The 13,601-nt window shown below is 42.3% G+C and overlaps 1 protein-coding gene across 6 annotated transcripts in view; it reads left to right on the forward strand.

Moving 5' to 3' along the window:
* WDFY2 (WD repeat and FYVE domain containing 2) overlaps positions 1 to 13,601 on the forward strand; it is a 193,585-nt gene that overhangs the window by 122,587 nt on the left and 57,397 nt on the right. For all 6 annotated transcript variants that reach the window (XR_011378806.2, XM_070048896.2, XM_089304198.1 and 3 more), the window contains one exon: positions 6,405 to 6,459. Coding sequence is in view for 5 of the 6 variants with exons in the window: in XM_070048896.2 (XP_069904997.1) it covers positions 6,405 to 6,459 (55 nt within the window). In the remaining variant the exon portion in view is untranslated. The remainder of the gene's footprint in view (positions 1 to 6,404; positions 6,460 to 13,601) is intronic.

The raw sequence follows: 13,601 nt of genomic DNA on the forward strand, positions 1-13,601 counted from the left end.
GGCCACCTGAAGGCCTGGATGTTCAGTGACCAACTGATCCTGAACCTGGGAGCCTTCCCAGGGAAATGCTACTCAGCCATGTGCTCTGGGGACCCCACACCTGGTTCCATAGCCGTATTCCTGGCCTGGCCCATGCCTACTCCAGGGCCAGGGACACAGGCCGAGAATCTGGAGTTTGGGCTGTGGTACAGAGGCCATTCAGCATCGAGGGTACATTTGCCATCCTGAAGCCTGTGACTGACCTCTGACCCCAGCCCTCTTTCTTTAGCTCTCCTTTTATCCTAACTCTCTCCACTTCTTTTCCATCTTCTCTTATGCCAGGAGAGGCCACGACCACAGGTCTCAAGGTTCTGAGGCAACAGTTTGGGGTCTCACAAGTTTCAAACACCTAAAGGGAGTGGCAAACCCCAGATGACAATCACCCTCATCCAGGTTCCTGATTGACAGGGGATGGACATCAGGAGACAGGGACAGTAGGGGATGGCAAAACCACCAACTGCTCAGGGTGGGTGGGTGGGTGAGGATGGGATATTTAATGCAGGGAAACAGGCCCAGGATGTAAAGGACCTCGTACAGGCTGTGTTCCTCTACCCTCATGCTCTTGGTGTATTTCATCTTCCCCAACACTTGCTCAAGTAAATGAAGTCTAAAGTCTGGCCTTTACCCCCAAAAAAGGAATATAGCAAGAAAGGTCATTTATATGTAAATCCATATGAACTGATGTATATGCAGAAGAGATTGCTGGCTCAGATTATGCATATTTACTATTTTTTATTTTTCTTCTTTTTAAAGATTTATTTTATTATTTATTTGAAAGACAGAGTTACAGAGAGAGGTCTTCCATCTGCTGATTCACTCCCCAGATGGCCGAAATGGCCGGAGCTGTGCCAATCCGAAGCCAGGAGCCAGGAGCTTCTTCCAGGTCTCCCACGCACGTGCAGGGGCCCAAGGACTTGGGTCATCTTCTACTGCAATCCCAGGCCATAGCAGGAACTGGATCGGAAGTGGAGCAGCCAGGACTCAAATCATCGCCCATATAGGATGCTGGCGCTTCAGGCCAGGGCATTAACATGCTGCGCCACAGCACCAGCCCCATACTATCTTTTTTAAAGATGTATTTATGGGGCCGGCGCTGTGGCTGAGTGGGTAAAGCCGCCGTCTGCAGTGCTGGCTGCTCCACTTCCAATCCAGCTCTCTGCTATGGCCTGGGAAAGCAGAAGTGGGCCCAAGTCCTTGGGCCCCTGCACCCACATGAGAGAACTGGAAGAAGCTCCTGCACCTGGTTCCTGGCTGGGGATTGGTGCATCTCTGGCCATTGCAACCATCTGGGGAGTGAACCAGCAGATGGAAGACCTCTCTCTCTCTCTCTCTCTCTGTCTCTCTCTGCCTCTGCCTCTCTGTAACTCTTTCAAGTAAACAAATAAAATCTTTAAAAATAACTAAATCAATCAAAGCAGAATGACAGAGAGAGGGAGAGAAGAGGAGAGAAAAAAATCCTGCATCAATGGACCCATTCCCCAAATGGCTGCAACAGCCTGGGCTGGACCAGGCTGAACCCAGAAGTCAGGAGCTCCATCCAGGTCTCCCACATAAGTGGCAGGGCCCAAATACTTGGGCATTCTTCTGCTGCTTTCCCAGGTTCATTAGCAAAGAAATGGATTGGTAGCATAGCAACCAGGACTTGAACTGAGCTCTGATATGGGATTACAATGTTGCAGGCAGCCATTAACTCGCTGTGCTGCAATGCCAACCCCTGCATTTTGTTTTGTAAATATTTATTTTTTTATTTGAAAGGCAGAGTTACAGAGAGAGATGTTTTCTATCCTCTGGTTCACTCCCAAGATGGCCTCAATGGCCAGAGCTAAGCCAATCTGAAGCTAGGAGCAGGAGCTTCTTCTAGGTCTCCCACATGGGTGCAGGGGTGCAAGCACTTGGGCCATCCTCTACTGCTTTCCTGGGCCATAGCAGAGAGCTGGATCAGAAGTAGAGCAGCCAGGACTTGAACCGGCGCCCATATGGGAAGCTGGCACTGCAGGCAGCAGCTTTACCCACTATGCCACAGTGCTGGCTCCCAACCCCGACATTTAATATCTTGATAAACATTGCCAGATTACTTTCCAGAAAGTATATAGCCATTCACTCCTCCACCCACTCCCACTGTCATGTGATCATCTATTTTCCCATATCTGATCAGCGTTGGTCATTCCTAACTTTTCAGTTTTTGTCACACTGAAGCAAAAAGAAATAAAAGATATTTAATTGTGCTTTATGAGTATTGTCCTGTTTATGAGCTAGGGCACTTTTGATGTGTTAATTTGCCATTTTCATTTCCTGTTCTTTAAATTTTCTGTTCAAATCTTGCATTAGTCTGGCTCCCTGGAAAATGTCCTGAGGGAAAGCTTAAATGCTAATACTTTATTTGGAGGTCCAAGATCAGCAGTGCAAGTGAAGGAACAGCAAACTCAAACAGCGGGCTTGTTCAAGTGTTGTGAAGAAGCCCAGCTGGTGCTCCAGGATACATAACTCTCCGGACAAACAGAAACACCAGTTTCTGAAAGAATCCATTAGAGGGAGCGATGGAGTGGGGACTCATCTACCAGCTATTTCCCATCTCCCTTTGAATGTTTTTGAATTTGGATGCCTCAAATGGATGAGGTTGAAGATGGAGACAATTACTAACTTTTTTTTTATATGAGGGTACTTCAGAAAGTTCATGGATAAGGGAATTATAAGATAAACTTATTTTAATTCTAAAAATTTGATATCTATACATTTTTTCATAATGCACATTTTCCATGAACTTTTTGAAGATCTGTATTATTTGATATATTATAGCATTAGAAATATTTAGGTGATAAAGTACTGTTGGTGAGTGTTGATAGAGAAAATCTTAAAAATGCAACTGGGGGGGGGCAGCGCTATGGTGTAATGGGCTAAACCTCTGCCTGCGGCACCAGCATCCCTTATGGGCACCAGTTCAAGTCCTAGCTGCTCCTCTTCCAATCCAGCTCTCTGCTATGGCCTGGGAAAGCAGTAGAAAATGGCCCAAGTGCTTGGGCCTCTGCACCTGCATGGGAGACACAGAAGAAGTTCCTGGCTTTGGATCGACCCAACTCCAGCTGTTGTGGCCATTTGGGGAGTGAACCAGCAGATGGAAAATCTCTGTCTCTCCCTCTCTGTGTAACTCTGCCTCTCAAGTAAATAAATAAAAATCTTTAAGTTAAAAAAAAAACTCGGTTTGGAAATATCTGTCAAATTTTAAATGATCATAACCTTCTTAACCATTGATTCTCTTTTTAGAAATTTTGTAGAGCTACTTATCACTAGAGTTACATAAAAATACAATACCTTTTCTGGAATATTTTTAATAAGAAACCTGGAAGCAGTCATCAGTAAAACAACTCTGGAGTGCCTCCATCCTATGCCAGTTCTTACTAAGAATGATGTTGATAGGTGCTCTTGGAAAGATATGTGTGATTTGTTAAAAACAAAAAGCATTGCTAAGTGGCTTAACATTTTGTTTTATTATATTTTATTACATTCATACTTTCCATAATACTTCTTTCCAAGAAATGGTGTCACAAAGAACTTCAAATGTTTATCTCTTTTATATTTCTTAGAATAGCAAATGGTTTCTATGATTAAAGAAAATAATAAAAACTGACAAATATCCCCATTTTTCCCCAAGGTTACATGTTTTTATTATCATATTCCCATGGTTATATTTTTTTTGACAGGCAGAGAGAGACGGAGACAGAGAAAGGTCTTCCTTTTCCATTGGTTCACCCCTTAAATGGCCGCTAGCTGCGCTGCGCTGATCCAAAGCCAGGAGCCAGGTGCTTTCTCCTGGTCTCCCATGCGGGTGCAGGGCCAAGCACCTGGGCCATCCTCCACTGCCTTCCTGGGCCACAGCTGAGAGCTGGTCTGGAAGAGGAGCAACCGGGACAGAATCCGGGGCCCCAACCAGGACTAGAACGGGGTGCCAGCGCGGCAGGCGGAGGATTAGCCAAGTGAGCCGCGGCGCCGGCCCATGGTTATATGTTTTTATTAGCATAGGAAAAAACAGATAAATAAAAAAGTAGGTTTGGCCGGCGCCGCGGCTCACTGGGCTAATCCTCCGCCTTGCGGCGCCAGCACACAGGGTTCTAGTCCCAGTCGGGGCGCCGGATTCTGTCCCGGTTGTCCCTCTTCCAAGCCAGCTCTCTGCTGTGTCCAGGGAGTGCAGTGGAGGATGGCCCAAGTTCTTGGGCCCTGCACCCCATGGGAGACCAGGAGAAGCACCTGGCTCCTGCCATCGGATCAGCGTGGTGCCAGCCGCAGCGGCCGTTGGAGGGTGAACCAACAGCAAAGGAAGACCTTTCTCTCTGTCTCGCTTTCTCACTGTCCACTCTGCCTGTCAAAAAAAAAAAAAAAAAAAGTAGGTTTTATTTTGCCTGCATATACAAACCTTTGTGAGAAGTTGTTTTATTTTATACCTTGTCTTGTTCCAAAAGTAAGTGAAATATCTTTTGCCCAAGCTAAAGAAATACTTCAGTAAATTAAAAATAACATGAACTATATGAATTCAGTAAACACTTGCCCTAGTAGAGACAATTGTCTTTAAGAAATAAATTTTTTATATCTGCTGAGGTATTTGGGGCTCCCTAAGGAGTGGGGCTCAGGGCCAGGGGCTCTTGCCTGGGATTAAAGGCTGACAGTGAATTGTTGCTTAGGCACATGGAAGCTGTCCCTACCCACAGTCGAGTCTTCAATGGGCAAGCCACTTTACTTCTTTAAAAATTAGTCAGCTCTGCTCAATTGTTAGGCTAAAAACTCTTTGGAATTAAGAAATGGATTTAGTGCCACTCCTTGGAGGAATAATGATACAAATTTAAAAAGTGACAAGTCAAATAATGTTATTACTGAGAAAATCTTGGTGAAGAAAATCCATTTGTAGGGGCCGGCGCCATGGTGCACTAGGTTAATCCTCTGCATGCGGTGCCAGCATCCCATATGGGTGTTGGTTTTAGTCCAGGCTGCCCCTCTTCCAATCCAGCTCTCTGCTGTGGCCTAGAAAAACAGTGGAAGATGGCCCAAGTGCTTGGGCCCCTGCACCTGCATGGGAGACCAGGAAGAAGCTCCTGGCTCCTGGCTTCGAATTGGCACAGCTCTGGCCTTTGTGGCCATTTGGGGAGTGAACCAACGGAAGGAAGACCTTTCTCTCTCTCTCTCTCTCTTTCTCTCTCTCTCTCTCTCTCTCACTGTCTGTAACTCTATCTGTCAAATAAATAAATAAAATCTTTAAAAAAAATAAAAAAAGAAAATCCATTTGTAGATTTACTTCTTAAAGGGGGCTGGGATAGAAAAATGAATAACCAAAGGAACGTGTATATTCTCTCACAGCACCTGCTACTTCACCTTTGTGACATTTATCACACAAATCATAATAGTTTTCTTCTAAAAAATTACACATACTGTGTAAACTCAGTAAACACCTTGATTGATAGCAAATAAAGAGTTTCCATGTCTCTTCTCCCACTCTCCTTTCCTTAAGTCTTCAAAGAAAAATTCTCAATGCTTCCATTCCATTCATTTTTCTGGTTTTAAGTTCAGATGAGGCCATCAATTTACTATGTTTCTCAGCTTTCCTTACTTTTGGTAACTTACCTTTGGTGAATGTATGGATATTTTGCATTTGCAAGAAGCTGAAGAAGTCATAACCTGGGCCTCATAAACTTTGATTGGCGTCTACATGTGGCTCACTGTTTAAATGCATAGATGCTGACATGACTACACATATGCAAGTCTTATGTGGCCCCACAGGAGTATATACAATGTGCTATACAGAAGCTGATTTTTTTCCTGAACTAATCTCATCAGACTGGGAGGTGCCTTCCACATACCTGTTTGACCACTGTTTATTAATACTCACTGTGCCAAGGTAGTATGCCAGGTGCCCAAGGGATGCAAGGATAGTAAGCAGGGGAAAATAAATTGCTAATATTACAAATAGAATCTTTAAAGTATTTATAATTTATTTCTCTACTAGTGCAAATGCCATCCATTCTCTCACTGACCTGAACCTAGCAGATTTTCAGTTGTGACACCCTTGAAATAAAAGTACTTTTCATCAGATTTACCTTCAGAGTTGCCAGTATCAATACTCTGAACTTGATCTGTTTTTCTTTTTCATGCGTACACGAAGTTAACTTAAGGGTTGCAGGGTAAACCTATAATAATTGAATTAGATCATAATTGTGATTGTTACTTTTAAAGAGGTATGAAAATGCTTGTAGGCAAAATACTAATGTTATATATGTTGGAAATAATTCTCTGATGATATTTGTTTTACACAATCTAATTTTACCAAAACATTCATTTACATAATTTCTTTTTACTTATTATTTTCCTTTCTTTTTTGGCAGGAGTTTATTTTGTCAGAAGATTATAACAAGATGACTCCTGTGAAAAACTATCAAGGTAGGAAGTGAGAGGAGTGTATTCATTATCCACTTTGAAATGTTTCTTGAGGATTAGGCATTTGGCCCAGTAGTTAGGATACCACTTGAGGTGCCTGTGTGCCTTATTGGAGTGGCTGAGTTTGAGCCTTGATTCTGCTTCTGATTCCAGCTTCCTGCTAATGCATACCGAGGGAAGCATCAAATGATGATTAAAGTAGTTGGGTCCCCAACAACTATGTGGGAGACCTAAATAATTGAGTTCTGGGCTCCTGGCATTTGGGGAATGAAGCAGAGAATGGAGAAAGTCTCTGCCTTCCAAATTAAAACAAACCAAAAATCCCTTGCCTTAAAAATAATAATAACATATTTCTTGGGTAGTCATTTAGCCTATATTATATCCCATATCATATACCTGGGTTCCACACCCGCCTCCTTCTCCTGACTCCAGCTTCCTGGAAATGAATACCCTGGAAGGCATCGATGATGGCTCAAATGATTAGGTTCCTGCCATGCATGTCAGAGACCTAAATCATGCTCCTGGCTCCATTCCAACCATTGCAGGAGTGAACTAATAGATGGGAGCTCACTCTCGCTCTTGCTCTCTCTCCCTCTCTCTCCCTTTCTCTCTATACATAATATATATAAATTTTTAAAAAAATATTTACTTACTTGAGAAGCAGTAAATATAAATATATATAAATAAACATATCTATTTATATATATTTATATTTACTGCTTCTCAAGTAAGTAAATATTTTTTAAAAAATTCTTGGTTTTCACTGCCACAAGAGAATATAGTTGTTCTTTGGTATCCATAGGGGGATTAGTTCCAGGAGCCTCAGGAACACCAACATTTGTGAATGCTCAAGTGCTTTATATAAAATGATACAACATTTGCACATAACCCACATGTACCTTTCCATATATTTAAGATCATCTGTAGAGTTCATATAATACCTAATCCAATGTAAATACTATGTAAATAGCCATTGTACTATACTATTTGGGAATAAAGATGAGGAAAAAAGTCTATACATGTTCAGTACAGATGCAATTTTTTTTCCAAATATTTCCAGTCTGTGGTTGTTTGAATCAATGGGTATGACACCAGGAATACAGAGGGTTGACTGTACTTATAATAGTTGAGGATCAAAACAGAGCAACACAGGGCTGGCACTGTGACATAGTGGGTACTGCTGCCACCTGGGACACTGGCATCCCATACAGGCACTTGTTCATGTCCCAGCTGCTCCACTTCTGATCCAGCTTCCTTGCCAATTTGCCTGGGAAGGCAGCAGAGGAAGACCCAAATCCTTGGGCCCCTGCAGCCACAAGGGAGACCCGGAAGAGGTTCGTGGCTCCTAATGATATGGCCCAGCCCTGACTATTGTGGCCATTTGGGAAGTCAACCAGCAGATGGAAGATTTCTCTCTGTGTGGAACCAGACTGCGTTGGTATGACCTCCAGTCTTTGTCTTCCTTCTACCCTAAACTCACTGGAAATGGCAGCCAGCTGGAGATCAGAGTAAAATTGCTTTACCTGGAACTCCATTTGTGTTTGGTGGAACGGTTGAAAGTGCTTAGAGTCTTCATGCTGTCCAAAGGACAGAGTGACAATTTTAGTGTGCCTTCACAACAGTTTGCTGTTGTTTTTCTAGATCCTTGAGATGCAGTGATAGCTCATTTATTTGGAGCCTTTCCAATTTCTTAATGTAGGCACCAATTGCTATAAAGTTTCCTCTTAACACTGCTTTTGCTGTACCCCATAAGTTTTGATATGTTGTACTGTTGTCTTCATTTGAATCCAGAAAGCTTTTGATTTCTCTTTTGATTTCTTCTGTGACCACTGTTCATTCATGAGCATGTTGTTCAGGAGCAATGTGTTTGCATATGCTCTAGGGATTCTTGAGTTGCTGATTTCCAGCTTCATTCCACTGTGGTCAGAGAATGGTTTGATTTTGATGTTTTTGAATTTGCTGAGACTTGTTTTATGGCCTTGCATGTGGTCAATCCTAGAGAATGTTCCATGCACAGGTGAGAAGAATGTATATTCTGCAACTGTAGGATGAAAAGTTCTGTGGATATCTGTTAGGTCCATTTGGTCTATGGTATTGATTAAGCTGATTTTCTGTCTGGTTGATCTGTCCATTACTGAAAGCTGGGTTTTGAAATTTCCCATTACTATTGTATTTGAGTCTATGTCTCCCTTTAGTTTCTTTAACATTTCTTTTAAATAGCCAGGTGCATAAACGTTTATAAAACTCACTTCTTGTAGAATTGATCCCTTGATCATTACATAGTTCCCTACTTTGTCTCTTTTGACAGTTTTTGTGTTAAAGTCTATTTTGTCTGATATTAGGATGGTTACACCAGCTCTTTTTTGGTTTCTGTTAGCATGAACTATCTTTTTCCATCCTTTCATTTTCAGTTTGCATGCATCTTTGTTGTGAGATATGTTTCTTGTAGGCAGCAAATAGATTTTGTTTTAATCCATTCAGCCAGTCTGTGTCTTTTAACTGGAGAGTTAAGGCCATTTACATTCAAGGTGACTATTGTTGAGTAATGACTTTGCCCTGCTGTTTTTCCATAAATATTCCTATTTTTTATTTTGGATTTCCTTTGTACTTTTACTGGGAGCTTTCCCTCTTTACCTTCTTCCATAGTGATGACCACGTTTCTGTGTTCCTGTGTGCAGCACACCCTTAAGCTTCTTCTCCAGGGCTGGACGGGTGGTGACGAATTATTTCAGTTTCTGTTTGTCATGGAAGGTTTTTATTTCACCTTAATTTGTAAGCTTTGCAGAGTATAGTATTCTGGGTAGACAGTTTTTTTCTCTTTAGACTTGTACTATATCTCACCATTCTCTTCTAGCCTGTAGGGTTTCTAATGAGAAGTCCATGTGAATCTAATTGGAGGTCCTCTGAAAGTAATCCAGTGTTTCTCTCGTGCACACTTTAGAATCTTTTCTTTATGTTTTACTGTGGGGAGTTTGATTACAGTGTGTGATGGTGAAGATCTTTTCTGGTCATGTCTATCAAGAGTTTTATGTGCTTCTTATACTTGGATGTCCCTTTCTTTCTCCAAATTGGGGAAATTTTCTGTTATTATTTCACTAAAAAGGCCTTCTAATCCTTTCTCTCTTTCCACACCTTCAGGAACTCCTAGATGTTGGGTAGTTTGATAGTATCCTATAGATTCCCAACAGTGCTTTTTAGTTTTCTAATTTTTTCTTCTTGTGTTTGGTCTGACTGTATAATTTCCTGTGCTTTGTCTTTTAAGTTGGATATTCTTTCTTCTGCTTCACCAATTATCTCCACTATATTTTTTATTTGTTCTATTGAATTATTCATTTCCAAGATTTCATTTTGATTTCTCTTTAACATCTCAATTTCATGGGAGAAATTTTGTTTTATGTCTTGTACAGATTTCAGTAGTTTGTGCATTTGCTTCTGATTACTTCTGAGTAATCCTATGATTAATTTTTTTAATCGCATTTCTGGCATTTCTTCAATCTCGTCATCTTAACAATCTAGTATTGAGGTGTTGTGTTCTTTTGGGGGTGTCATGTTGTCTTCCTTATTCTTGTTTCTTGGATTGGTACATTTGTTATTTGGCATTTGTGGGGATACTTGTTGGTTTCTTTGATTTTTCGCTGTGGTGGCTTTTATTTTTGGACTATGTCTGATTGGATTAGTGGAGTGTCTGCTTTCAGGAAATACCTAGAGATGTGTGGTGAGAGTGGCCACAAGCTCTGTTCAGTGCTCCAGGGTGAAGTGTGTGTCTGAGGTGACACACCCTGGTTTGTTGTGGTAAATCTTTTTTTTTTTTTTTTATTATCAGAGGGGAGATATCTTCTTGTCTGTTGGGGTAGACTCAGCTGAGCTTCTGTCCTGGTAGGAGAGCAGTGCCTGGGCACTAACCCCAGTGAGTATATTATTTGTTCGCTCTGCCATAGGACCACACAAAAGATCTGTGCAGTCCTCAGTATAAGATCAGATTCCCCAGCAATGTCTCTTGCCAGGTAACCAGGGAGCCCTGATCATGTGGATCCTCCCACAGTGACTGCCCAATGTCCCAGCCACACCCTGAGTCCTCTCACACAGCCTCAGTATTTTCACTGACCTGGCACACAAGCCTCTTACAGTCACAAGCACCCGACTCCCTGTGTATTCTCCCCACCAGACTCAGGAGTCTCTGCTTGGCTGGTTGCTGGATGCAGACATGAGCTGGTGTAGCTCTTACGTATGTACAAAATGGCACCTGCTCTCTGTCAGCTTATTACAGGACGCCATTGCAGGGTGATCTAGGAGAAAGAAATGTATCCCTCCTTTTTTGTTCTCCTCTAGTTTGGCAGGTACACTATCCCCCATGGGGCTCCAAGCCAGATTTCTTCAAGGCGCTTCCTGCAGTTTTGTTGCCAGTGACTTGGGCTGCTAAAGTCTGGTCTCACCTTACTCTCCAGTGCTTGTGTAGAGGCTCTCAGCTTTTGGGGTCCTAAGTTGTGCACATCTTTGCCCTCCACAGAGGTCCACTGTGTTTTCCAATTACGTAGAGTTTCCTCTGCTGTTTTCTCCCTAACTCTTCCCTGAGACTGCACTCTTTTCACTTTTGTAAAACTTTTTTCTCCTAGACTCGAGCAGCAAGCTTCCTCCCTACTCTGTCACCTTCAGAAGCCCCATTTGGGGTCTTTATTGCAAGATTTGGAGCAAGCATTTGCTTTCCTGAAGTACAATTTTTTGATTTTTTTAGTACATAGTATGCTTTACTCTCTGAAAATTATAATAGTGAATAAATGAACAAGATTATTATAACAGGATTATAATAGTGAATAGGACCTGTCCATGTGAAGGGTACAGAAAGATAAACAGACCATTGTACAGTAAGTGCTACAGTATTCCCCTGTTGGTCTCTGCTTAGCCTGTTGGAACTACAGGGTTAGGGTTAGGGTTAGGGTTTGGGTTAGGGTTAGGGTTAGGGTTAGGGTTAGGGTTGGGGTTACAGAAGCAGAGTACAATCTGTCCTACACATGACAGCCTCGCAGTTATTGAAAACAGTAGTGAAAAGTCCTACCCTTCTCCCTCAATCTGCTTTTTTTCACTGCTATTTTCCAGCCTAAATGTTCTACATCAAAACTCCTGCTTAACATGACCTGGGCTTTTTTCCTTGTAGGGAGCAGATTTTTAAATATGCTGATCACAGATTTAGTTATTTAAAAATCTGGCATGTTAGAATAAGCAGCCTTAATCCTCCGCCTAGCGGCGCTGGCACACCGGGTTCTAGTCCCGGTCGGGGCACCGGATTCTGTCCCGGTTGCCCCTCTTCCAGGCCAGCTCTCTGCTGTGGCCAGGGAGTACAGTGGAGGATGGCCCAAGTGCTTGGGCCCTGCACCCCATGGGAGACCAGGAGAAGCACCTGGCTCCTGCCTTCGGATCAGCGCGGTGCGCCGGCCGCAGCACGCTGGCTGCGGCGGCCATTGGAGGGTGAACCAACGGCAAAGGAAGACCTTTCTCTCTGTCTCTCTCTCTCGCTGTCCACTCTGCCTGTAAAAAGAATAAATAAATAAAATAAACAGCCTTGAAGATTGCCTCCTGGTATTAACACTGATCCCCTTGAATGTGGGCTGGACATAGAATATGGCAGGTGAGGGACGTCACTTTGGAGATTGGCTTACAGAGAGCCTGTGGCTTCCATTCTGCTCACCCTCTCTTGCTCTCTTGATGCCTTCTCTGATAGAGGCTGGCTATCCTGTGGAGAGGCCCATATGCAAAAAAAAAAAAAAAAAAAAAAAAAAAAGGCCAGAGAGGAACTGATGCCCTCTCGTCCATATCCCAGGAACTGAATCCAGCCAACAGCTGTGTGACGGAGCTCTGAAGCACATCTTTTTTTTTTTTTTTTTTTTTTTTTTTTTTTTTTTTTTTAAGATTTATTTATTTATTTGAAAGTCAGAATTACAGAGAGAGAGAAGTAGAGGCAGAGAGAGAGAGATCTTCTATCCACTGGTTCACTCCCCAGATGGCCTCAAAGGCTGGAGCTGTGCCAATCCGAAGCCAGGAGCCAAGAGCTTCTTCCAGGTCTCCCACGCAGGTGCAGGGACCTAAGCACTTGGGCCATCTTCTACTGCTTTCCCAGGCCATAGCAGAGAGCTGGAATGGAAGTAGAGCAGCTGGGACTCGAATGAGTGCCCATATGGGATGCTGGCACTGGAGGGCGGCGGCTTTACCCACTATGTCACAGTGCCGTTCCCTGAAGCAGATCTTACCTCCACCAAGCTTTCAGACGAAACTATGGCTGCACTTCACACCTTCATTGCATCCTGTGAGATGCCTTACAGTAGAGGCACCCAACTAAAGTGGCCACAGGATTTCTGAAATTTGTACAGAAACTCAGAAACAATGAATTTTTATTGTTTTAAGCCATTAGTGTTTGGATAACTTGTTACAGAGCAGTAGGTAACTAATACATGCATGTAACCTGATAAGTACAAAATCATGTTTCCCTTCTCTCCTCTGTTGGGCAGTATCCTAATATTAATAGTATGCCATTCGGCAGCCACTTGACACTGTGGACTTGTGTCAAGTCATCAGCTCTCAAACTCCTTCAGAATTCTCACCTAAGTTGTTCTTAGACTTGAGTCTCCTGTAGGTACTTTTGAGGATGTTTCTTGTTTTTATTTTTAATTTTGCTTTTAGGCTAAATTTAGGACTTCACATTGTTATTTATCATTGCTTATCATATTTTTTACCCATTTCTCAAGTTACCAAAGTATTTTGCAATCCCAGTTGTCATTAAATACTTTGTTTCCATCTAGTTCTATGTTTTCATTAAATATATGCTCATAAACTGTGTCATTCCCTGTCTTTGTTTAATGGTTGTCCTCACAAATACACATAAATGATGAGCACACCACTAAAAACCACTCTTCATGTGCTATTAGTATTAGAATCTCTTAATATGAAAACATTAATATAATATTGAAATATTAATATAATATGGAAATATTGTGTCTACAAGGGAATTATAAAATTGACATACAGACTACTGTTGAAACCCTTTCTCCACAAACACCTAGAGGTAATGGTAAAATGACATTCTTGTTGTTTTAGATATTCTTTTCGATTTGATGCTAAGTTCCTGAGGGATACAAATGGAAATTTCCTGTGTA

This window comes from Oryctolagus cuniculus, chromosome 9 (assembly GCF_051225735.1).
Source record: "Oryctolagus cuniculus isolate XC-2025 breed Fujian yellow rabbit chromosome 9, ASM5122573v1, whole genome shotgun sequence".
Lineage (NCBI taxonomy): Eukaryota > Metazoa > Chordata > Mammalia > Lagomorpha > Leporidae > Oryctolagus > Oryctolagus cuniculus.